We start from the raw sequence: 25,020 nt of genomic DNA on the forward strand, positions 1-25,020 counted from the left end.
CTTTATGACTATATCCTTTTTATCCCAATGTGATTATAATTTTCTACATACAATACATGCTAATTTACTTATTTACAGAAGTCAGTGGAGCTTTCTGAGGGGATCAACAGGAAGACAAAATATCAAAAAGAAACTGAAGCACTGCTTGGCAGACTTCACCTTCAAGACAAACAGCAACAGAAATTTTCACCAGCAGATTTCCTCAAAGTAGGTCCACCTGTGAAACAGGACCATGAAACATCTGAGAAAGATGTAGCTCATACTTTTATTCAGAGGCTGATGATGCTAGACTATAGAGCCAGATATATTCCTGTAAGACAAGACAGTCCTGAGGTGAGCAACTCAAACCCTGTTGAAGAGTTTGTCACTGATGATACAGACGATGATGACTTTGATGCTCTTTACAGCACCAATGTTAAATCTGATAAATCAAATCTCAAGACTCACGTGCATCCAATGGATGTTCAAATGGCAGTATTTCACTGCTCAGACAGCTTTTTCAAGCAGAACATGATAACAAAGCTATCACAATGTCAGTACGCCTTACCTTTGCTTGTTCCTGACCCGGTAACAATGGATATTGGTTGTCCTCTGTGGACATTCAGACAAATAAGAAAAACATGGAAGATAACTGAGATGAAAGATAAATCAACCATGAAGAGTATGCCCATCTGCAAAGCTGAGACACCCATGGTGTCATTTCTCCGCCTGGGTTCACCATCTCTGTCTAAATCTGAGCTGATGAACACTTTGATCAACGATCGTCACAAAACCTTCTTCCACAGAAACTGCCCAGGTAGTACCAAGTCTCGCCATCTGATGGATGGAGTGGCAGAGATTGCCTGGTACTGCCCTGCTGGAAAACCCAATGATGCCTTCACTGACTGCATTGCCTTCTGTAATCTTCATGGTGATGCTCTGTCAAATGCAAAACAGCGTGACATACTGTCTGACAAATCTTCAGTCAATGTTGTACTTTTACCAACTCTGAAAAAAGATGATAAAAGCAGTGCAGTGATCTCAGCCCTTCTCAAGTCTCCAAAGCCTCTCATTATTCTCATTGTTGATAGCGATGGTGGTGCTGTCCAGATGAAAAAGGGAAATTACAAAATGGGTGTAGAAAACAAAAGCCAGGCAGATGTTTCTGAAGAACTGAAAACAATCATTGGAAAGATTTTGTCTGGACCCCATTCAACCTTCCAGCTTGAATCCATGGCTGAAGTTTCTGGAGTCAAAGTGGATGAAGACGACAACGCCTGCCAAAAAGGGAAATCTGCTGCAATGAAAATTGTGGACTTGCTTCAGGGGATGGATGTTTCAAAGATCAAAGATACACATTTCCGTTGTCAAGGCCAACTGTGGCATGAATGGTGCAAAATCAACAAAGAACTGTATCACCTCAAAGGAAACATTGAGAAGGAGAAAAGTCAAAATGAACTGAAACTGATGAAAATACGAGAAGAACAATGCAAAGTTTCCTTTAGTAAACCAATGAAGTCGTTCATTGAAAGCCTCTCATCTTTGTCAGCAACAGAAAAAGATTATTTCTTGAAATGGACTCAGATCTTAATAGATGCCCTCGCCACAGATGACCTCGGTTCAAATCTCCAAACCTATGATACAAAGTGGGCTGAGCTCTTGGATTTGAAGAAGCAGCATGACAAATCTGATCAGCTAAAAGAAAAGCAAACTGAGCTTGATGAAATATCAACACAACTACAGTCAGCAACTTTTGGCTTGGAGCACATCTTCAGAGAAATGGGACAGATCTATGAAGCTCATGCATCTCTGGAGAAACAAACAAATAGGGTTCAGACTGACTGGTCTAAATACCCCGAGCAGGCTGCAGAGCTGATGATATCAGGACACCCAATGGAGCTGATGGATGGTGATGCAGGTCATGTACCTTTAACATGGATCTCTGGTCTTTTAGATGAAGTCATCAAGAAACTGGGTGACAAGAGAGTCTTTGTTTTGTCAGTGTTGGGCGTACAAAGCAGTGGAAAATCAACAATGCTGAATGCCATGTTTGGGTTACAGTTTGCAGTGAGTGCTGGCAGGTGCACCAAGGGTGCCTTCATGCAGCTGGTCGAAGTGTCAGAGGAGATCAAGAAAGACTTTGAGTTTGACTATGTACTAGTGTTGGACACTGAAGGACTGCGGGCTCTTGAGTTGGAAGGTAAAGCCACTCTTCACCACGACAATGAACTGGCAACATTTGTTGTTGGTCTGGGAAACATGACACTGATCAACATCTTTGGAGAGAATCCAGCTGACATGCAAGATGTTCTGCAGATTGTTGTTCAGGCTTTCATGAGGATGAAGAAAATCAAACTTTCTCCAAGTTGTGCGTTTGTTCACCAGAATGTTACAGATATTGCAGCTACAGAGAAAAACATGGATGGAAAGAGACGGCTGCAAGAAAAACTGGACAAGATGGCCCAACTAGCAGCCAAAGAGGAGGTTTGTGATGCCGAGTGCTTCAGTGACGTCATTGCATTCGATGTGCAGAAAGATGTGAAATACTTTGCCCAGCTTTGGGAGGGAAGTCCACCTATGGCTCCTCCAAATCCAGGTTATAGTGAGAGTGTCCAAGAGCTGAAGACCACCATCCTCTCTAAAGCTAAACAGTCTGCTGGGATCACTCTCTCACAGTTCAAAAGCAAAATTCAGGACCTGTGGAATGCCCTGATGAACGAGCAATTTGTTTTCAGTTTCAAAAACACATTTGAAATTGCAGTGTACCGAAAACTTGAGGTCCAGTATGGGAACTGGACCTGGACCCTGAGGAGCAACGTCTTGACCATTGAGAACGGGCTTCATACCCAAATTCAAAATGGAAAACTTGACACGGTCGAGCTCAATCATCTTCATCAAGAATCGAACAAAACCTATGATGAAATCAAAAAAGGAATGACAACATACTTTGATGATGACAGAGACAAAGAAATGTTGGTGCAGTGGCGAGGCCGATTTGAAAGCAAAATCAAAGAGTTTCATGATGAACTATTGAGAGGTGTTCAAAGAAAACTGGATGAAGTCATCCAGCAGAAAAAGGCTTGTAGAAAGCTTGATGATAAGAAGACAGAGTTTGAGAACAAGCTGCTACAAAAGAGCAAAGAACTCGCTCATCAGTTAAAGGACAAGGCAAACGATGAAGAGGAACTTAAAAAGCAGTTTAACTCTGTTTGGAGTGACTTGGTTATTAAACTAACTGCAGGTACAAAACCTATTAAGGACATCAACTATGAAGGTGATCAGTCAACTGCCCTCCAGGAGCTTGGTTTTGAATGGTCTCTCATAAATGAATCCAAAATCAGTGGCAAATATAAACAAATAGCAGAGGTTGGTGATTACGCTCATTATGTATCTCTGACCAAGCATCACAATCATGAAAGTGACACAAGAGGACAGAGATTCTGTAAATATGTTTCAGAAAAAACTACTGAATTTGGATATTACTTGAAGCGGTATTTTCAGCATGAAGAACAGCAACTGATCAGATCCTTCATTGACAGTGTTGAAAAACAGTCCCTTGACGCAATTAAGAGCAACCCTGTTGCTACAAGAGGCTACAGTCTCACTTACTTGCAAGAAGTGGCCAACGATGTAAAACAAAAGGTGACAGAGTTTGAATCAATGAGGAAATATGCTCTAAAGAAGGAGTTCACAGTTGATCTCTTGCTGTATGTATTTCACAGAGCAGAGAGATGGCTTTCAGAGTCCCACATGAAATTCAAAGGGAACAATGATGCACACTCTTATGTAGAAAGCAAGAAAGAGCAATATTACAACATTTTCAGAAGCTTCTGCAAAGGAAACTCATCTGCTCTTGTGCTTGGACAACTGATCTGTGACAAGCTGAAGAGTTCCACTGTTGAGGCCGTCTGTAACAAGACTGCCATTGATTTTGCTCATGAGATGAAGTGCAATTACCCAGCATTCAATGGGAACAGGTCGAACTTGGAGAAACATGTGTTGAAGTCACTCGCAGAGAACGAGGACTTTAATGGCTTTATCACCTACATCCATCACCCAAGGAAGCAAGCAGAGACATATATAAGAGAAGAAGTAGAGAAATACATCTCCTCAGAAAAGGGAAAAGAGAAAGGACTGAATATACTCAAGAAAAATGTGGACGACATCAACCCGCTTGTTAGTCAAGCTTTAAATGCAGCAACAGAGAAAGTCAAAACCCACACAGGAGACCCAGACATGTGGATGGAGGAATTTTCCAGTTTGCTAAAAGAAAAGCTAACATTCAACACCATCTGTTGTCAAAACTTCAGTGACTTGAATGCTTTTGTCTTCCTTAAAGAAGAGATAGAGAAAGGTCTTGTATCCATCATAAAGGAGTTGAGCAGCCTCTCACTGGATAACATGAAGAAATTCAGGATGAAGCCTGATGAAATCCTCATTGAACAGCTGTGTGACTGCTGCTGGGTGAAGTGTCCATTCTGTGCAGCTGTTTGTACCAACACAGTGAAAAATCACAGTCCTGACAAACACAGTGTCCCTTTTCATCGCCCCTCTGGGATTACGGGATTTCACACTCGAGGCACACAGGACCTGGTCGTTAGTTTCTGCACAACATTAGTTGCAAGTGATGGACGTTTCATTACCAGTTCAGAAGAGAGCTTTCCTTATAAAGAGTATCAAAGAGGTGGGGAGGACTTTGCTTCATGGAAGATTACTCCTGATGAGTCTAAACTGACATACTGGAAATGGTTTGTATGTCGATTTGAAAAGCAACTGGAAGACCACTACACATTAAAATTCCAGGGAAAGGGAGAAATTACCACTGAGTGGCGGGGTCACAAAAAACCAGAAGCTATTGATAGTCTGGATGAAAATTACCTGTGAGTGAGTGAGAAACAACCAAGCTCTACTCTAGTAACAGAAGACCAACAAGTATTGCAAGTGATAGAAGTTTCTACGCTAACCAAGATTCAGAAGTGCTCATTCCCTTTAAAAGGTACCGAACTGCTGGCCCAAAGTTTGCTAACTGGGCAATTACCCCTGATGGGTCCAAGCTGGAATATTGGAAATGGTTTGTGAGTCGATTTGAGAAGAAACTGGAAGACCACTATGGATTAAAATTCCAGGGCAATGGTCAAATTCCCAGCGAGTGGAAAGAACACTCTAAAGAACAAGCTATTAAAAGTTTGGATGAAATGTTCAATCTGTGAGTCAGCCAACACAACCACAACCCTGCTGACAATCATGATACTGGTTTTCACACAATTTATCATTAATCAGATTCCTATAAAGCAACATTTATTGACATTTGATTGTTTTACCATTGACGGGGGAAGTTGTGTGAATAATAAATGTGGACAGTCAATGAATCATTACAAACTACACGTGATTAGACGGGTTCACAGAACTCAGATTGCTTTATGCAAACTAACACTTAAAACAAAAGATTGTACAAGAACAATAGTAATATGGAGAATTTAGTGAGTCATAAAAACATTCTCAAAATATTAATATTAATTTCAAGTCAATGACTCATCTACAAAGTTGGTCTGTGAGGATTTCTGTAAATGAAAATTATTTTCATAAAGTAAAAGTCGAGGAAAGAGTTGAGACATTTTAGTAATAACTAATGGAAGCCATATTTCTTTGTTAACCTGTATAATTATTTTCTTAAATTTGCAACTGAAAATCATGCCATGAGTATTGTATGTTTGTATTTTTGCATGGCGTACATTTTGTTATGGGAATTGTTTTGTTAAGATGCTCATGTGCTGGTAGCTGCCAAAACATATTGAAGATTATTCATAGTGAAGTATAACCAAAGAGTGACTGTTGTGAAACTGTAAAAGCCTGAAGAAGTATCAGGTTTTCTGTTTGCCATGACAACTTCTCAAAGAATATTTCAAACATAACTGGTGAAGGATGCTTTATGGTTCTGAAGTATTTAAAGTGTTAAGTTCTGTTATTTCTATCTCATTTCAACCAATCGGTTATTATATCCACACAATTATGAGTTTTGTTGTTTTTATTCAATTTGATTTAGCCAATATAACCACGACACTGATAAAAATCATAATACTTGTTTTCACATAATTAATCATTAATTAGTATTTGAAGTGTTATTTTTATCTCCTTTCAACCAATCTGTTATTATATCCACAGTTTTAGTTTTATAACAGATTGAGTTTGAGTTTTGTTGTTTTTATTTAGAAACGTACTGTATCCTATTCTGATATCCAAGAGTGATGTAAACAGATTTAAACAACGTAAGTCATTGAGAAGAAATCTGTTGAGTTTAACCTGTCATGTTTCAATAAAAATAACTTCTTCACATCTACTGAAATACCAGGTTTCTTAGTGTTTATGATAAATGTACACCTGTAAGTCTGCCAAAGACTACAGTACATTTATTTCTTACACTGTATTTTTTCAAGGTTTTTATGCTTCAATGCCAGCCACAGTCATGGTCAGAGGCATTATATTGTTGGGTTGTCTGTACGTCGAGTCCTTTCTCATGAATTTATAAATCCCAGGAACACGAGGATGAACTGATCAGATTTTGATGTGAACTCGGTGGTCTCAAAATGTGTTTTTGGCCTTAACTCAAGTATTCATAAGCTAAATATGACAATTTCACACAAATGTCTAATACGATAAAATAATGGAAGTGATGACATTTTAAACAGACATGGATGTAAACTGCAACATGACTGGTTGGCGGAGTCATAGAACCAGGAGGCGTTCATTTCTAGTATTTCTAATATTAAATCTTAGAAAACAGCTAAATATCTGCTAACATGGGTCGTCATCTTTGACTGTATGAATATATTATTATTACTATTGTTGTTATTTCCATTCCGGGGGAAACTACACTTTTCACATCTGGGGTTAACTTTTTAAATGGTGACTAGATTAAAGAGTTGTCTTTAAAGAGCTGAAACCTTACCTCTTAACATCAGACAACATTGTTCATTTCTCTTCCAGCTGTTCTTCAATTCAAGCTCCTAAGAAAAACATTAGTGCAGTTTCATGTAGGAGTAAGGTGCAGCAGTCTGTGTGGCAGTAAACATGGTCAGGAACTTTCTCTTAGGCACAAACTTGCTCTTCTCAGGATTTATAGATGAGGTCTTTTGTGAACTGGGCTGCAACGGTTTGTCCTTTTCAAAAGGTGGATCCACAGAAAACAAAGTTCGGGAAAAAGTGTTTTCGATAACAGCCCACATACCATGTAGTTACTAAGTAACGTAATGTAATTGAACGAAACGATAAGGGAACAATTGTAGTTTTCCTGTTGGTAATAAAGTAATTTTGAGATAAAATCACATCAGATAAGTGATGCAAAAGGCCCTCCATCTTCTCTGAAATGTCTAGAGTTTTGCTCAGTTATGGTCATACTGTATCCTGTAATAGGAATAGGTACAGTTAAATAATAACTACAGTAGAAATGATTTCTTAACTTCCTCCCAAACGTGCAGCTTATTGCTCGGTGGGTCTTACATACCCTGTAATAATAGAATAGGTATCAGTAGTTAAGGGGAGACACTAGATGAACACGGTAAAGATTTTAACTAATAAATATCACCATGAAACTTTCACAGATTACTGATATTAATCATCTGAACACTGGATATTAAATATCAACATTAAGACTAACCCATGGTCGTCATAAACTTAGTTAATTTTGAAGGATTTGTTGTCTTGTGAAAATATAAATGAACGTGTCATGTGAAGAGATGAAATAAAGAGTCTGTTGCAAAAATGAATTAGGACACCGATAAAGAAAATGAAGAGGAAACACAGAACACGAAGTTGATCAAATAATTAAGAATTTGTGACGAGAGCAAAGATTTGGAGGCATCTGTCAGATCAAATGACTCCCAATGATGCACTCTTTGGAGATAGAGTTGAAGCAGTAAGAACTATAAAGACCCTTGTGTATTCTCTGATAAAAGTGACACATTGGTCCCATTAGATATTACTTTATGTGCACGAAGCATCTCAGGTCACTTCTCTTGACTGTGTGTTTATTATTTCGGTCACAGAAGGCAGCAGAAGTCCACTGACAGGCTGCACAGGTAATCTCAGTGGGCTGTTACGATTTATGGAGCAATTTGTTGTCTCTCTTGGTCTGCTGCTCTCTCACGACTAGACTGATACTGTATGTAAAGTTAGTGTTTGTGGGAAATGTTTTAAGCCTCAACCCATCAAAGACAATAAAACAAGATCATTTGAATATAAACATTTTATATTCTTGTGCACAACAGGACATTTTTAGATAAAGGTACATTTCCAATTCACTGAAGATCTACATCTCATAGATTCATATTTCTTACAATAACTGAAGTCTCAAAGTCTCGTCTTTAACCAAACCGATAATGTCATGCATGTGTAACAGCAATTGTGTCTCTTAGCAGATCTTTAAGGAAGTCAGTTTGAAGTCCCCTGTGATGTTGATGTAGCTGATGATGTTCATGCCATCACGGTTGGGAAACTGTACTTCATGTCCATCAGGAAGCTCCACTTCAAACATGTCTCCAGTCAGCTTCAACACCATCTAAAAGAGAAAAGATTCAGTAAAACCTTTTCATTTTAGCAGACATCTCAAAATCTCTCCAAACTGAATCTCCCTGCATGGCTAAATATCACTAAAGGAAAGTGAAGGAATGCGTTTCTTGTGATTTTCTCACTCCCTTCAGTCAGATTGCCTCACCTTGACTTCTGCTCCCCTCTGTAGGGGGTTGTGTATTTCCCGTTTCTCATCGGCCCAACAACCAGCAGCCTTTGAGTTGCACACAATAACGGCTCCATCAGTGTCGTCATGGAAACGAGGGTTAAAGTGCAGTGCCAGGTCATCTGCACCACAGCCGAGATCGATCTGGAATCTGAGTGGATCAGAGATTATACAATAGATGTAGTCTTAATAGTGACGTGTTTGCAGAGCATACATATCACCATTTTATTCAGTGAAGAAGCTAATATTAAACACATGTCATGGGTTTGGTTGGCTCACCTCTGAGCATCATGTGGAATTACCCCCTTTACTTTCAGCTGATCTCCAGCTCTTATAATCACGTTCTTCAATTCAAGTTGCTGAGAAACACAATTTTGCAGTTCAGGATTAACAAACTATTTAATTAGAAAATAAAAGATTGCTGTTATAATGGTGCTCATAATTGTATTCTACACATTACAGAAGCAAAGTTAAATAGAGGCAAGAACAAAGCAGTCAAACTTACCATGCTGGTGTTGGTGCTGGTGCTGGTGGACAGTCCTGGAGCAAATGGAAGATGTAAGAGGATGGTGTTGGCACACATGCAGCCTTTTGCCCTAGAAGACAACAAGAAAGTAGCCTGACTGTGAAGTTTCTCCCAATTTATATGGATCACTGTAACAATGTGACCCGTTGATCATCATGAAAATCAAGTAGCCCTTTCAATGCAGATTTAATTTAATTTAATCATTGCTGTTGAACTCATTTAGTAAAAAAGATTAATTGTCTCTTTAATCACAGAACACGTTGTGATTAACAGCTGCACAGTGACAATGCTAACTGTTTGAACAAACTACTCTGCCGAGAACTATTTAAATAGGTTTTGATTGGGAGCCATTGTGCACGTTGAGGAAGGTCCGCTTTACGTTACTGATTACAATAGAGCATAAACACTACCAGAGTACACCGTCTGTTTTCAACCGGTCTGTTAAATTGATCCTATAAATTAAAGAACATTGCCTTAATATTATGTATTAGGCTATTGTTCACAATAAGGCTTGATGTGTCTTTAATAATTAATATTTTATTTTATTTTTAAAGATTATAACGATTATTTTGTAAAGCCGTCTACCAATTACCAATAATACTCTCTCCTCTCTCTTTATACTGAACTGGATATCTACATCTATCTCTTTGGTCGTAATACACTGAACCTGTGCGTAAAAGCTTAATAGTGACTCCGCATCAGAGCATTGCACGTCGGTGAGCAGTAGCTTTACTGATAAACTTGTGTTTTCATATTCGCAGGTGCTTTTTGCTCAGATCTCGTAAGAAAAAGTTCACTCCGAGTCTCCCGCTGCTGCTCGAAAACAAACGATAAACTACAGCAGGCCACAATAAAGCTGATATAATTGATAATGTATTCTTTATTTTAAAGATGCGTCTGTGACTCGGCAAACAATGGACTTTAATTTACCGATGGTGTCAACGTGTTTTGATGTATTCGTATTTCAAATGCCTGGAAGTTCAGTTGTCAAGGGTAGAGTGTAACAAAAATGTAAGGGTCGCTTTTTATAAAATTATATAAAAGATGCAGCCCTCCTCTCCACCCCAATAGCGTTTGTACTGTCCCTTATACAAATGTGATCTGTGCTAAAGGTTAGTTGTCTAAACTGCCCTCCAGGTCACGTGTTAAAATAATCTCATCAGCGTCAATGCTGACAAAATAACACTTCTTGTAAATATTTTCAAAATATAGAGACCAAACTGTCATTTAGAATAACCTAGTATTGTATGCTATAATAGTTGTATAGCTATTACAACTTAAAACTCAAACTCCATATATTCATCAGTGTGAATAACACAGATGTCAAGACGGATCATGTGTATTGGTGGACATGGTTATGGTTTAATGATTGCAATCATTAAACAATCCTGGCCTAAATCGACCTCAAGTTATCACAGTGGTGAAACTGTGGTAACTGTTACAGCATAATAATAATTGTGCTACTTATCAGTAACATTGTCACATGACCGCCTTGCTCGTCGTAGTTTCCCTCATGAACTTGATGAACTGTAGCTACGAAGACGATTGATTTACGTTATCTTTTCTAGATGCTTCAGTTTGGCCACTTTATTTTGAAAGTATATACCGGAAGTGGTAGTATGCTGCTATGTCTGCAATGATGTTGTCTTTATTAATTTTTGAATCAGAAACAGTTTATTGCCAAGTAGTTTGCTCTACTCTAAATGCTGCCTTGAAACTAAGTGGAGATGAAGGTTAAATCGAGTGTATTTTGAATCATATACGTTTGTGTTTGTCCGAATGGGTATAAATGACTTAGCATAGTTAGCAAGGGATCGAAAACTAGCTACGGCTGCCTCCATATGTGACCATCGTCTTGCAGGTCGTAGTGGACACTGGGTGGAGATGTCTTTCCTTTAAAAGTATCTGCCGGAAGTACTGCCATGTCTGCATTGACGCTATTTTTATGAATTTAGTGAGTTGCAGTTTCAGACTGTGGCCACTAGAAGGCGGTATATAAACATGTATTTGAAAAGACGACCTCAAGTGATCACAGTGTGGAACTGCGGTGAGTGTTGCATCACAATTGTCAGAGGGCTACATTTCAGTAACATCGTCACATGACCAAAAACTAGCTTCGGCTACACATCCATCTGACGTTACGCTCATCTTCAACATTACAGCTTAGAGAGCTTGATCACTTTATTTTGAAAGTATATACCGGAAGTGCTGTCATGTTTGCATGAAATTGATGAGTTGCAGTTCCTGATGTTGGCCACTGGAGAGCAATAAATACAATTTATACAGTTTTATTTGTTGTTTTTAAGTAGTGCAGAACTGCAAATACATTAAAATGGAAGCGATTGATTGTCAATGTGTTTTTGTTGACTCTGCCAAAAGAATATCAGTTCTGCAAAAAACAAACTAAAAGGCTTGCTAGCCGTAGCAGTGCTAGCTTGTGTACTCACGTCGGTCACGTGACAACCGCCTTGCTCGTCAGAGCGGCTCTGTTATATTTTGTGAACATTCTGTTATTATATTTCGGATGGCTTCAGTGGAGTTTGAAAGTACTACCGGAAGTGATAGTGTGGTATTATGTCTGAATATTGATGCTAGCTTGACTAAATTAAAATGCTGCAGTTGCCGAATTTGACCACTGGAAGGCAGTAAAACCCCAAGCTTATACATTGAAGACTTTCTTTGAAAGAATGACATGGGCTTAATATTGGTTGATAAGAACGTTTATACCATTCCAGAAAAATATAGATACAGGTATAAATATCTCTAGTATTCCGACTAAAAAATGGTCTTTCTCTACAACTTCCGCTATGCTGCCGGAAGTGACAAAATAAAGTAAACAGAGGAGCTGCAAGTGGATCCAGAAATTAGGATAATTGCGACAAAAGGAAGCGATTAAAAAAAAAGACATTGTGCTTTGTATGCATACTAAGGGACATTTGTACGCGAAACTGGTGCGAAGTCAAACAAAGGTAAATCGTTTTCGGCATATGTTTGCTATTCCACTTCCAAATAGCCTAACGTTACGTTAGCAGCTGTTAGATGCTAGCTGCTAACGTTATAGCTACTGTTACGTTAGTAAGCCTTTTTTCTGTTACTTTCCGTCACTACAAATAAATATATCAGTCGTTGGTTTTTACGGCCTTGATCGTTGTACGTGTTGCACGTTCAGACTCATTTAACTGGCCAACATCGGGTAGCTTTAGTTAGCATGCACTGAAAGTAAGCAGCTGTTCATCCAGCTGCTGCAGCAGCTACGTTAGCGTGTTTCACTGACAGTGGGATCATCTGTCTTATTATGGGATACCTTCCAGTTGATACCAGTATTTTATTTACCACCAACATGAGCTCACTTTAAATCACCTGTTGTAGTTTTAGCCCAAACTGAGGAAGCACATTAACATAAAGGTACAGTCTCACAATATTGAACGTGATGTGTGTTCATCACTCACAGGTTCACAGCGACAGGATTGACACTTTCCTGCAATGTTCACAGACATGGATTATGAACTGGAGGAGGACAAACTGTGAGTCCCAATCATGTTTCCCCTTTTTATGATCTGCACCATTCAGTGATGTTTCAGCCTGAGTCCTGATATGAACTTTGCACTCATTCCTCTCATTATTGGACTATAATGTTTATGAACTTGTAGGATTTTATACTACAAAGTTGTACTTATTAAAATGCAAAACCAGGATCGACTAAATGCTACAAATCTCAAAGTATCGTGTTTTCTCCTCATCAGCGGGATACCAACAGTACCTGGTACTGTGTGTTTGAAGAAAGATGCTAATAACCTTATTGGGATCAGCATCGGTGGTGGGGCACAGTACTGCCCTTGTCTCTACATTGTCCAGGTATGTACAGAACAATTGATCTGAACAATTCTGTAAAGTATACAATGTAAGAACATACAGTGTTTCTGGGTCATTGGTACCTTTTGTTTTAATGTGGTTTTTGGTGTCTTACAGGTCTTTGATAACACGCCAGCAGCTCTGGATGGGACACTGGCAGCAGGGGATGAAATCACAGGCGTGAACGGGAAACCAGTGAAGGGAAAGACCAAAGTGGAGGTGGCAAAGATGATTCAAGCTGTACAGGTACACAAATACTGGGCATGCTCAGACGGCTTATTACTTCCTTCTTCTACGATGTTTTGGATATACAATCTAGATTTATAATAATAACTCCACACCACTAATGACCATCTTGTTAATGAGTTCAAAAGTCAAATTCAAGCACATATGGAGATGAATAGAAACACGCAAAAGGAATCAAACATTACTTACATGTCTGCGTCCCACCTGGGCCGAAGATTTATCAGCGAATAGTCCGAAGGTTTACTGACTGTGGATGCAAACTCACCATCAAACTGGAAAAGAGGGACTTTACTGGCTCGGCAAGCGGTGCTGCGGTGCAGGGGTCGGGATAATAGCCCCAGTCGCGTTTAGTATAACGTCACCAGTGCAGGGTGTCTGTGTTTATTTAGGCGTCCATTGTTCGCACCCAGAAAATTCCATGACTTGACACGACTGCATGATGGATTAAAGACGAGGTGCTACGTAGGATTTAAAGGATTAGAATGTGTTGCTGTTTCCCGTTCAGGACAAATGAATGTGCAACATGAACTTCACCCTCGGCACCGTGAAGCTGGAAAAGTTAGCACATTATCAATTTTGCCTCCTATAATAAGATAACGCATAGTATTTTAATGGTTCATTTTTAGATTTTATAAGACAAAATGAATGGCAGATACAGTTTGTTTTCTAGAGGTGGTCTACTTTTAAATATGACGTTTTTGTTGTTGTTGATTTTCACAGGAAGAAGCAGTAATCCACTACAACAAACTGCAGGCGGACCCCAAACAGGGGAAGTCGCTGGATATAGGTATCTCCTCTATTAGTCGTGATTCAGTCCGTTCATGTTGCTGCATGTGGATTATGTATTGTAATGCTGTGAACTGCTTTCTTCCTTCATCACAGTAACCTTTACTCAGTGCAGTTTGTGTCCATTAAACACGTTCGCTGTGTCTTCCAGTGCTGAAAAAGGTCAAACATCGCCTGGTCGAGAATATGAGCTCAGGCACAGCAGATGCTCTTGGACTCAGTAGAGCTATTCTATGCAACGGTGAGATTATTGTTATTGCGAACATGCTGTATATGTATATGTGCATTTATGTGGATCGACATGAGGCTCAACTCCCGTGGATTTACTCTACAGATGGACTGGTCAAGAGACTGGAGGAGCTGGAGAAAACAGCAGAGCTCTACAAAGGTGAAGAATAATCAAATTACAAAACTGGCCTTCAGTGAGCTGAAGTGTTGTAGTTTAGTGTGATAAGTGAGGTAACTGTTCATGTGGCGTTTTAATCAGATGCACTGTGTTAAAGTGAGTTCCTGTAAAGAGTCACCTGTTCCTGTTTGTTCAAACCGATGCTTCATTGTTGTGTTCGCTCGTAGGGCTGATGGAGCACACGAAGAGACTGCTCAGAGCTTTCTTTGAGCTTTCTCAAACTCACAGAGGTGAGTTCCTGTGATCAAAATCAAACTCAAGCAAAGAAGACAAGCACAAACCATATCCTCTTAACAGATCTCAATCTGTCTGAGCTTTAGTGTCTGAGGTATCTCTATTCTAAAATCTACCCCTCCAGCGTTTGGCGATGTCTTCTCGGTCATCGGGGTGCGAGAGCCTCAGGCTGCAGCCAGCGAGGCTTTTGTGAAGTTTGCTGATGCTCACCGCAACATCGAGAAATACGGTATTCAGCTGCTAAAGACAATCAAACCTGTGAGTACGGATTCAAGTTTGACTTTGAAACCATTGTGAACTCTCAGACCAAACGGATGGATGTGCAAAACACACACACACACACACACACACACACACACACTTGTTTGTGAGGATGCGGTTAATAATTAATCTGCAGTTAATCCAACACTGCTCTGTTCTGTGGTGCATCTCATGACATCACTGAATGGTCTGTCTGATGTCTCGTTGTGCAGATGCTCCACGATCTGAACACGTACCTTCACAAGGCCATACCCGACACCAAGCTCACCATCCGCAAGTACCTGGATGTGAAGTTTGAATATCTGGTAAGGCGGCAGCACTCTGTGCCTTTTGGTTTCAGTGCCATGTACAACACGCTGTCATCACTTGTAAATCTGACCGACGTCGCTCACGATCACTCGACAGACAGACAGAATGGATTCTTTGTGTCTTTCAGTCGTACTGCCTGAAGGTGAAGGAGATGGATGATGAAGAATACAGCAGTATTGTGAGTTCTGCTTTTCATTCTAGACACAAGATTTAGGGGTTGCCAATTATATAAATGCGTAGCTTCACGTCTCTCGGAGGATTCTTGTACTCGTATCGTCTGAAGCAGTGATTACTGGGCTTCTTCCTGCAGGCCATGGGAGAGCCCCTGTATCGGGTCAGCACCGGTAACTATGAATACCGTTTGGTGCTGCGGTGTCGGCAGGAGGCTCGCGCCCGCTTTGCCAAAATGAGGAAGGACGTTCTGGAGAAGATAGAGCTGCTGGACCAGAAACACGGTCTGTTGTTGTTGTTGTTGTTGTTGTTGTTGTTGTTGTTGTTGTTTTTGGGCTTTTTTTTCAGCTCTTTTCTTTTTCCATTTACCTTCTCAGTCGATTGTTAACTGGCAGTAGTGGTACACCGTGACATCTGTCTGATCGGCTTCTCTCTGTTCAACAGAAATGGGACAATGTCTGTCACTCACCCCCCATGTAAAGCACAATTTAATAGTGTTAGTTGTTCACTTAATAACATAGATGATCCTCTCTCATCCCCGTCCCCTCTTCTTCACCTACAGTCCAGGACATTGTGTTCCAGCTGCAGCGCTTCGTCTCAGGCATGTCACATTACTACGACGAGTGCTACGCCGTCCTGAAGGAGGCGGATGTCTTCCCCATTGAAGTGGACCTCTCCCGCACCACCATCAACTACGGCAGCCAGTCATTGTCCTACGCCGGAGATGATGATGAGGAGGAGGAGGAGGAAGAGGGAGGAGGAGGAGAGGAAGGAGGGAGCAGCACAGAGAGACAAGCAGAGAATGGTGCTGAGAAACTGATCGATGACGAATGACAGTGAGTGAGTGAGTGAGCAAGCTAGCGTGTGTGTGTGTGTGTGTGTGTGTGTGTGTGTGTGTGTGTGTGTGTGTGTGTGTGTGTGTGTGTGTGTGTGTGTGTGTGTGTGTGTGTGTGTGTGTGTGTGTGTGTGTGTGTGTGTGTGTGTGTGTGTGTGCGTGCGTGCGTGTGTGTGTGAGATGAAGTCCACCCCTCTAACATAACTGTTCTTCACTTGCATCTAATGTCAATGCACTCACCAAGCAGCGGTCTTTGCAGTGGAGTACAGCAGTTTAAATGGTGAATACTACTACAAGTTGCTGCTATAATGCTGTGTGTTAGTGTTTTCGTGGTGTTTCCTTCTTTGGATTCTCTAAAATCAACAGCTTTGTGATTATTTCACCATACTTCTGAGTGTCGGCTCAATCTGAACGCTATGGAGGGGTTTTAATGTGGCAGAACAGGATTTACGTGATCATGAGGCGATGAGATTATGAGGTGTGCCTTCTTAGCTCTAAATGAAGCCTGATGGGCCGGGGCTGCGTGTCAATGTGCATATTGTGGATTGTTAAAGTTATATCTTGTTTTTTGTTATTTTCTTTGCTACAAACTTGTCATTTTTTTTGGACAGGGATTTATTTAGCTACCAAAAATGATATTTTGTGGTGAATGTTGAGTGACACTTTCTCCTCAGTTTAACAAACGAATGGCACTACTGGATACACAATCTGAAGGTATTGTTGAAGATAAAGACTGAATGAAGTTTGTTACATGAAGCTGTTACATTCCTTTGTCTTTTCTTTTCTATTCTTATGAGCACATCTTTAGTTGTTTCACAAGGGAGAGCCTGCAATTTGTGTCGAGCTCTGAAAAGCTTCACAACCAAAGTCTATTTTTTAAATGTTTCACCTGCTTTTACTGCACGTTTCAAGTCAAAATGTGCTGTTTTTTTTCTAACTCTCTTGTAACGCACCTGATTTGCTCTCTCCTCGTCAACAGCATGTTTGTTTTCTTTCATTCCAGCAATGTTAGTGTTTCTGTTGAGGAGGAGAAAGGTAATGGACTCACAGAGCTTTACCGCTGTGTGAAAGTCATAGATGATGAAACAATACAAACACTACATGTAAATAACTGTGTACAAAGGGAAAGGGTGTATCAACTGTTGTTTTATTTGTTATTGTCATTTTCACTTTATTTATTATTTTTGTTAAAGTATATTTAAAAGCTTTTAATTAGAAAATTGGATTCTGTTTTATAGTCAATATATTTCTCCTCTTCTGTGGCTCCTTGTTGCCTTCAGGGAGATAAGATGATTTTGTGCATTTTCATGATTTACTATTGGGAACACTAGGGGGGGCATCACACGACTACACCATGTTATGAATAAAAAAAAAAACATATCGTTCGTGTTTTTGTCTTTTACTGAATAACTGGAACGTAATGAATCAGAAAGAGCTACTGTGTTATCTTACACAGATCGGTTCATAGTCAACTAACGTAACAGCGTGTTGGCTGAACCGTAGAACGTTATTTATCGGGTTGTACCATTTAAAGAAAAAGCTAATAGCAATTTTCAGAGGGTTACAATGTCATGGCTGCCGTTGTATAAGTAGTGCGTATGGTTGCGTATAAATACGTACGTGGTGTGTTTGAAAAGCCGCCAAGCCCCAGTGGCCTAATGGATAAGGCACTGGCCTCCTAAGCCAGGGATTGTGGGTTCGAGTCCCATCTGGGGTGAGTCTTTTCTTTACTGTGAGACTATATTGGGGAAATATTTAAAAAGAAAGGCAGAAATGGATTTGAACTACTGCCATTGCTTATGATTACTTAGCGCTATGTGTCATTTTCTATTTCAACAACAAATCCCTTTAAAGGACATAATGTTGTTCCCTTTTCCTCCGCTCAGCAGCCAATGAGGAAACGCTCCACTCACTCAGGTTTACTCGGACTTTCCTTCCGCCATATATCAGATTTTCTCTTCGCCTTGAGCCACGTTTGACTGATCCGCGTCTCTATTCTGCAGTTAGATTAGCTTTAAACGGCATTTACACAACAATGATTTTAGCAAAGAGGCTTTATGTCCTTCTGTTATTTATTGTGGCTACGACCTTCGCCTCTCCTGACAGTAAGTAAGCCACGTCTATATGAAATCACGGGTTGTTGCTTCAGGATCGATTCAGGATTTAATAAAATGTGGTTCACTGTAAGCATGCATGCACTTTTGTATAAATTTGACTGACTCTCTGTGAACTATTATGATTCTGAAATGAACTGAATAACCTGTTTTCTTGCGCTATTTAACGTTACGATACAGGGTAATCCCCACACCCACAAGGGCTCCTTCCACTGAACTGTTTAGTTTTAACCTTCATTTTTGTTTATATATTTGAACATAAGCAAATGTAGAAACATTTAGACTACGAAAGACGAAATTCAGACATGCAGGGTGGGATATTTTTAGTGAATGGGACATCTAGTCTTGTGACCCCTTAATAGATTCTCAAGCTAAAAAACATGAACACACAATGCAAGGTGTACCTGTGCACTTCCATACATTTAGTAAAGGCCAGCATAAGCTCAATATAAGTCCATTGGTAGATTTACTGAATATAGGACTTTACTTGTATTCTAGGAGTCAATGTGCCCAACTTAATATATTTTTACAGCCATCATTCTACATGACTGTTGTGAGCTTGTATTGCCATTTAGTTGTATTCATGTCATCTTACTAATGGTGCATAATTTATTCTCAGAGATAACAGCAGCCACAGTGTACTGGGACCCTCAACACAAGGTTGTCCTGCTGAAGGAAGGGGTGCTGGAGACAGAAGGGGATGCCTACGGTTATCTGAATGATACCCTCTCAAGTACAGGCTGGAGCGTCCTCGAGATCCGTGCTGGGTATGGGCAGACCCCTGAATCTGATGAGGTGACTTTCTTCCTGGCTGGCTACCTCGAAGGCTTCCTCACTGCCCAGTAAGTGTGATGAATGTGCTGTCATGCTCGCTTTTCCTCTAGAGTCCTCATCATGAGTTCATGCCTCTATCTCAACATCTGATTATCAGAACTAAACAAATATCAGTAATCAAATTGGTGATTGGTTGGTTAGTATGTTGATCAGTATGCGTCTGATTAGGAACTTGGAGATAAGAAACTTTGATGAGCTTTGACCTTTGTCACCTTCTGTAACAATTAAGAAATGATAGACAGCCCCCACCAGCCTCCCTCACAATGCAGTAAAAATACAAAATCCTAGGGATAATAAACTACTGACGTATCAAACATTATCAAACACGTAGTTTTAACATTGTAAATACTGTATTTTTTTCATTCTGATTACATTATTCTAGTATTCATGCATGTTCTTTCTCCCCAGGCAGATGATGGACCACTATACCAACATGTATCCGCAGCTGATCCACGACCCAAAGATCCTCGGCCCGGTTCAGAGTTTCATGGCGTGAGTCTGTTTTGTTTTCCTTTAAAACATTAAAACCACAGCAGCAGCACCGCAGTCACATACAGTACACAATCTGAGTCCCACAGTACTGTCACAATGTCTCATATCCTCATTTCAGAATTGTTCACTTCAGCTCAGACTGTGGCCAGATATTTAAGCTCTGTATGATTTCTGTGATGGCATTCGTCTGCTCTTGACCGGAGTTTAATGTAGTTCATTCCTGAAAATGATTACATTGTCAAATTCAGCAAGAAAAGGAGAACAGAGACAATATTATTGTTTGTTTAAGTAACTTTGGATTGTTTTGATAGTGCAGTGTTTGACCTGAGTTTAAGTCAGCTTATTAACATGTATCTGCAGAGCTTTTGGTCATGAGCTCAGTGTTTGGTTCTTTACTTTGAAGTGTTTTACAGTAACTAATTATAATGAATGATGTCACTCTTGGGCTTGTAGGAAGCAGGACTCATGGACCAGAGAGCAGGTAAAACTGAACAAGAGCTCCGATCCTCTGTGGAAACACGCAGGCTTCATCGTGGCTCAGATGGATGGACTGCAAGCGGGAGTCGCACACTGGGCAAAGCAACAGGGAAAAAAGGTAAGAAGGGCACATCACATTAATAATATCTTATCATTGCAATTTAACTCCTGTTTAAACAGGCTCTTTTATGAGAATTGAAGCCCTATGGGATATCTTTTCTCTCCATTAGTAGAGAAAAAATATTAGACAAAAACTATTAAAAAACACATAAAACAAAGGTGTAAATCAATGGTAAAATACAGAATAATCAACTGCAACTGTTCAAATTCAGGTTTCAGGTGTATGCATATGTAAAGATAAAACATAGAAGTGCCCTAATTAAGAATAAATATATTTAAATGGGATAATCTGAATCTTATGGAAACTATAAATTCCACTTTAAGATCGGCTTTAAATACTGCTCTGCCAAGTAATAGATTTTTATTGGGTCATAAAGTTAAACTGCAGATTTGGTATGAAATGTTTCTTAATAGCTCATGATTTCAGTAATTTTAACTTATCACTTGTTTTGTAAGATATTTATTTTTCGATTAGTGGCTGTCTCACTATGGAAGCAACACTACTACTCATTTTCATTTTCTGACAAACAGCTGTTTATCTGGCCTCCTTCCCATAGCCGCTGTCCCTGTTTGCTGTCCAGTTCCTGAATGCAGTGGGAGACCTGCTGGATCTGATCCCAGCCCTGGTCCCCACCTCCAACCCTCCGCTCAGAAACTACAAACTTCCAGGGATGGGACACTGCTCTGCTCTCATCAAGGTCAGAGGTCAAGACATGTACAGTAAGAGGTGTTCCTCAAAGCTCCTGTGCACAATATGTGTTTTATATCAGTAAAACAACAGCTGCAATAAGATGATTTACTTAAATGTGCTAAATTTAATAGAAAAGTAGTTACAAACTATAAATTAATTTCCTAAACAAATACACAGGTGCATTGGCAGAATGAGAGAATATTATTCTTCATCTTGCATCTTCTTTTAAGGCTCTCTCTTTGCATTAATGAAGAATTTAGCATATCAAAGTGCTATGTGCTCCTCTGTGACCACCACCACTCTGTTCCCAGAGACGCAGTAGTGTATTTGTGTGTAGTGAAAGTTTAATTTGCTACACAAACAAAGAACTCCCACTCACTCTTGTGTTTGTGAAAATGTGTCTAGTGTGGGGTAAGAAACAGGCCTTAGTATCAGAGAAAGTGTTAGCAGAGTCCTCTGTCATAAAACCTATTTAGTAACAGTAATAGCAGAAATATTACTATAATAATACTTTTAAGGAGTGCAGTATTGTTGGTGGTTTAACTTATAATCACACATTTCTTTATATTATAGTATTTGTTCTCCATCCATCGTTTATTTACTTACTTACGTCATTGTTCCTATTTGTGCCATGTATATATTTTTTTGAATTTGTGAAATTCACATCACATCACACATACTTGAATTACAATTAATTATGTAGCTGCACCAACATAGTAATTCATTCATTGAGCACTGCCACATTTACGACACGAATTCCAGTCATTTCTGCTGACACAGGAATACCGTATTGACTGTTGAGTCTAACTCTACGCGTCACTGTTTTCCTCCTCAGATGCTGCCCGGCTTTGAGAACCTCTTGTTTGCCCACTCCAGCTGGTACACGTACGCTGCTACAATGCGGATCTACAAACACTGGGATTTCCACATCACTGAGCCCCACACAGCCACCGGGAAACTGTCCTTCAGCAGCTACCCTGGTATGAAGGCCCCAGGAATTCTCCTTAACAAGAATCATTCAACGATAACAAGGACAACGGTGGAATTGTAGCGATTTGCAATCAGTTTTTCACACAACTTTTGTGAAGTGTGTCAGTATCTCAGCTTACTCTTCCTCTTCAGGTTTCCTTGTGTCTCTGGATGACTTCTACCTCTTGGGCAGTGGTCTGATGATGACCCAGACCACCAACAATGTCTTTAACGCCTCCCTTTTTGGCACAATCACTCCCAACAGCCTCCTGGCGTGGCAGAGGGTCAGGCTGGCTCACAGTTTGGCACATACTGGAGAAGAGTGGGCAAAAACATTCTCCATGCACAACTCTGGTTAGTGACTATATATTTTGCACTAAGCACAGTTACAAATTATTGCAAAAGACATGAAGAGACAAACGGGTACAACATGAATCAATAGGTCAATAACAGTTAAATAAAGACCATTTTATCTAAAGCAAATCAATAAAACGTATTGAAATTAATTTATAGTTACACTACTGCCAACGTTTAGTTTAGCAACGCATATCAGTGTATTAGATCTTTAATTCATTCATTTTACCTTGCAGCCATTGGATTACATTTATTTTAGCACAACATTTTAATTAACCTGCGTAGACCTGATACTTAAAGGGGAAAAACAGTTGTATAAAGCCTTTTGTGTCTCCAGAGGGAGGTCTGTGATGTCTAATAAATTGCCTCAAGTGATGTCACTTGAGTCAGTTTCGGGTGGGTCTGAGGACTACACGTTTGAAAAATAACTCACCAGACCTCTTCAGCCTGGTCCACATCTGTGCTCGAGGCTCGAGGCGACATTAGCCGCTAAAAGACGACATCTCTGGCTCTGCTTGTGTAGGCACCTACAACAACCAGTACATGGTGTTGGACAGGAGCAAAGTGAAGCTGGGCCACAGTGTTGATGACGGCGCTCTGACTGTGGTGGAGCAGATCCCTGGGCTGGTGGAGTACTCTGACCAGACACAGGCTCTGCGCAGAGGTAACAACAGATCCTTTTATTCTGTTTTTCTACAGTATTTGTTGAACGCTTGTAAAGTTTGTCTTTCCTTCTGCCTTCGTTAACCAAAGGTTACTGGCCGTCCTACAACGTTCCTTTCCACCACAAGATCTACATGCTGAGTGGTTATGGAGAAATGTGGGAGGAGCATGGAGAAGACTTCTCCTACGATCTCTGTCCCAGAGCCAAGATCTTCCGCCGTGACCAGGCTGATGTCAAGGACCTGGACTCCTTGAAGCACATTATGAGGTCTAATGGTGTGTGACTCTGTCTGCTTTTGGTAGTTTCTGACTCGCATTCAGCTGGTTCTCCGTATCAACTGGAGCCTGCTTTTCTTATGTTTTTTGTAAGTCACAATGATTAACAATGATTAACTGAATGACCTTGCCTCGCCAGGTAATCATGAATCCTAGTCAGTCATAGTAATGTTGGTCCCACATTTTAAATAAAGATTTACTTATCAGCCCAGAAGAGGACTTGTGGCCACATGTTTAATGTTACTGTTGTTGTTTGTCTGTTGGTTTTCAGACTACAAGAAGGATCCATACTCCAAGGGTGACCCCTGCAAGACCATCTGCTGCCGTGTCGACCTGAGAGCAGAGAAGCCTACACCAGGAGGTTGCTATGACACTAAGGTACCACAGTCTTTCCCTGTCGCCACAGTGATCTTGTATTATAGCAACAGAGGTCACTTGTAAAATCAAATGCCTTTTAGCTCAGAGTTTCTCTGGTTCCTGTGTTGTTCTCCGTCCAGGTGACAGATTTCCAAATGGCTGAGGACTTCCGTGCGGAGGCAGTGAACGGGCCAACGACACAGGACGGACTCCCGCCGTTCTTTTGGGATAAATTCAGCAACATCAGCCACCAGGGTCTGCCGCAGTACTACAACTTTACCTTCATCAGGATGCAGCCTCTTCTCTTCAAGCCATGAGGTGTGTTTGTGTTTGTGTGAGTGAGACGGAGAGAGAGTCTGTCTGATGCTTTCGGGGTAGGGAATAATGAGAGTCAAAGGTACAATCTGATGTTTCTTTTGTGCTTCGCACATCTGTTTACACACTGATTATTTTTTATTTAATTATTGCTGAAAGTTACAATCTCAAAGTTCCCAATTTCATTCTCTTTGGCGGCAACCATGGCAATATGTGGTAATTGCAGTTGTTTTTTGATCTCACTTCCCAGAGATACAAACGGCGTGCGCCTTTTGTGATTTGTCTTGGGAATGTCGCACACAGACGCCCAGTTTGTAATAATGCAAGTGCAAGGGCTTTATCACTGGCCCATAGGCTCAATCACTGTTGTGATTATCATTCTGTGATAGATAGTGATTTAACAGACATTTATTTAAATGAAAGTCTTTGAGAACATTATTTTAATGTTCAGAATTGCATCTAAACAAATGCTTTTATTTTTTTTTTATTAAATGTTTGACTAACAGTACCTCCTTCCACCTGATAAAATGCAGGATGTCAAACTGACAATCAGGTTTAAACTCAGTATTTTAACGCGTATATGTCTCATGTGCGTTATTTAATTTGGAATACAGTAGAAACCAGTAGTTTTTTTTTATACTTGCAGCCATTTGTGCCTTAAACACTGAGAGCAACTTAATGATTTTATAATATGCAGAATTAATGCACTAAATCACTAAAATGCTTTAATCTTTATTTAAATGCTTGAATGTCTTCATACATGCAAACACCATCATTTCAATGGTAAATGACTAAATCAGTGCAATGTGATACTCAGGGCTGTGATCTTCTCTCGTGCTGTTATTTATATTCATCTATTTCTTATACTGTGCAGAATGAAAATATCTCAGGTTGATATATTTATTACAAGCCTGTGTCTCTTGTAATATGATTTGTAATACTGCACATCTGTATCATGCCATCATTTCATGTGTTGATTGTTTATTAAAGTTGTACAGTTGTACCAGCAGAGTCCTGTCTTT

At 40.0% G+C, this 25,020-nt stretch overlaps 4 protein-coding genes across 11 annotated transcripts in view; 3 read left to right on the plus strand and 1 right to left on the minus strand.

Annotated features, from left to right (window-relative positions):
* The window catches only part of LOC306709995 (interferon-induced very large GTPase 1-like), a 62,005-nt gene extending 56,990 nt beyond the window's left edge, over positions 1-5,015 (plus strand). For all 7 annotated transcript variants that reach the window (XM_079178347.1, XM_079178350.1, XM_079178348.1 and 4 more), the window contains one exon: positions 79-5,015. In XM_079178347.1, coding sequence (XP_079034473.1) covers positions 79-4,863 — 4,785 coding nt within the window. In that variant the 3' untranslated portion in view covers positions 4,864-5,015. The remainder of the gene's footprint in view (positions 1-78) is intronic.
* Positions 5,016-8,386: 3,371 nt separating this feature from the next.
* LOC306709209 (galectin-2-like) lies at positions 8,387-9,293 on the minus strand (the record flags this gene model as incomplete). The annotated part of the gene is made up of 4 exons (XM_079177272.1): positions 8,387-8,533; positions 8,690-8,861; positions 8,990-9,069; positions 9,216-9,293. 4 exons carry the CDS (start codon positions 9,291-9,293, stop codon positions 8,387-8,389), a joined length of 477 nt encoding a protein of 158 aa, XP_079033398.1.
* Positions 9,294-12,065: 2,772 nt separating this feature from the next.
* On the plus strand, positions 12,066-17,716 carry pick1 (protein interacting with prkca 1). Of its 2 annotated transcripts, none has more exons than XM_079177981.1 (13): positions 12,066-12,205; positions 12,688-12,760; positions 12,980-13,091; positions 13,206-13,334; positions 14,055-14,121; positions 14,272-14,361; positions 14,455-14,508; positions 14,694-14,756; positions 14,885-15,018; positions 15,234-15,326; positions 15,458-15,508; positions 15,641-15,785; positions 16,064-17,716. In XM_079177981.1, exons 2-13 carry the CDS (start codon positions 12,720-12,722, stop codon positions 16,333-16,335), a joined length of 1,251 nt encoding a protein of 416 aa, XP_079034107.1. In that variant the 5' UTR covers positions 12,066-12,205; positions 12,688-12,719; the 3' UTR covers positions 16,336-17,716. The 2 variants fall into 2 exon arrangements, with proteins under 2 accessions (XP_079034107.1, XP_079034108.1); XM_079177982.1 differs by having other exon boundaries at positions 12,194-12,205; positions 12,696-12,760.
* A 586-nt stretch (positions 17,717-18,302) lies between these two features.
* On the plus strand, positions 18,303-25,001 carry plbd1a (phospholipase B domain containing 1a). The gene is made up of 11 exons (XM_079178194.1): positions 18,303-18,441; positions 19,070-19,292; positions 19,693-19,776; positions 20,230-20,371; positions 20,931-21,071; positions 21,900-22,044; positions 22,187-22,387; positions 22,911-23,051; positions 23,141-23,326; positions 23,598-23,704; positions 23,824-25,001. The coding sequence occupies exons 1-11, from the start codon at positions 18,372-18,374 to the stop codon at positions 23,998-24,000; spliced, it is 1,617 nt and encodes a 538-aa protein (XP_079034320.1). The 5' UTR covers positions 18,303-18,371; the 3' UTR covers positions 24,001-25,001.
* The last annotated feature ends 19 nt before the right edge of the window (positions 25,002-25,020 follow it).

The sequence above is a fragment of the Pholis gunnellus genome (genome assembly GCF_910591455.1).
Source record: "Pholis gunnellus genome assembly, chromosome: 17".
NCBI classification, from domain to species: Eukaryota; Metazoa; Chordata; class Actinopteri; order Perciformes; family Pholidae; genus Pholis; species Pholis gunnellus.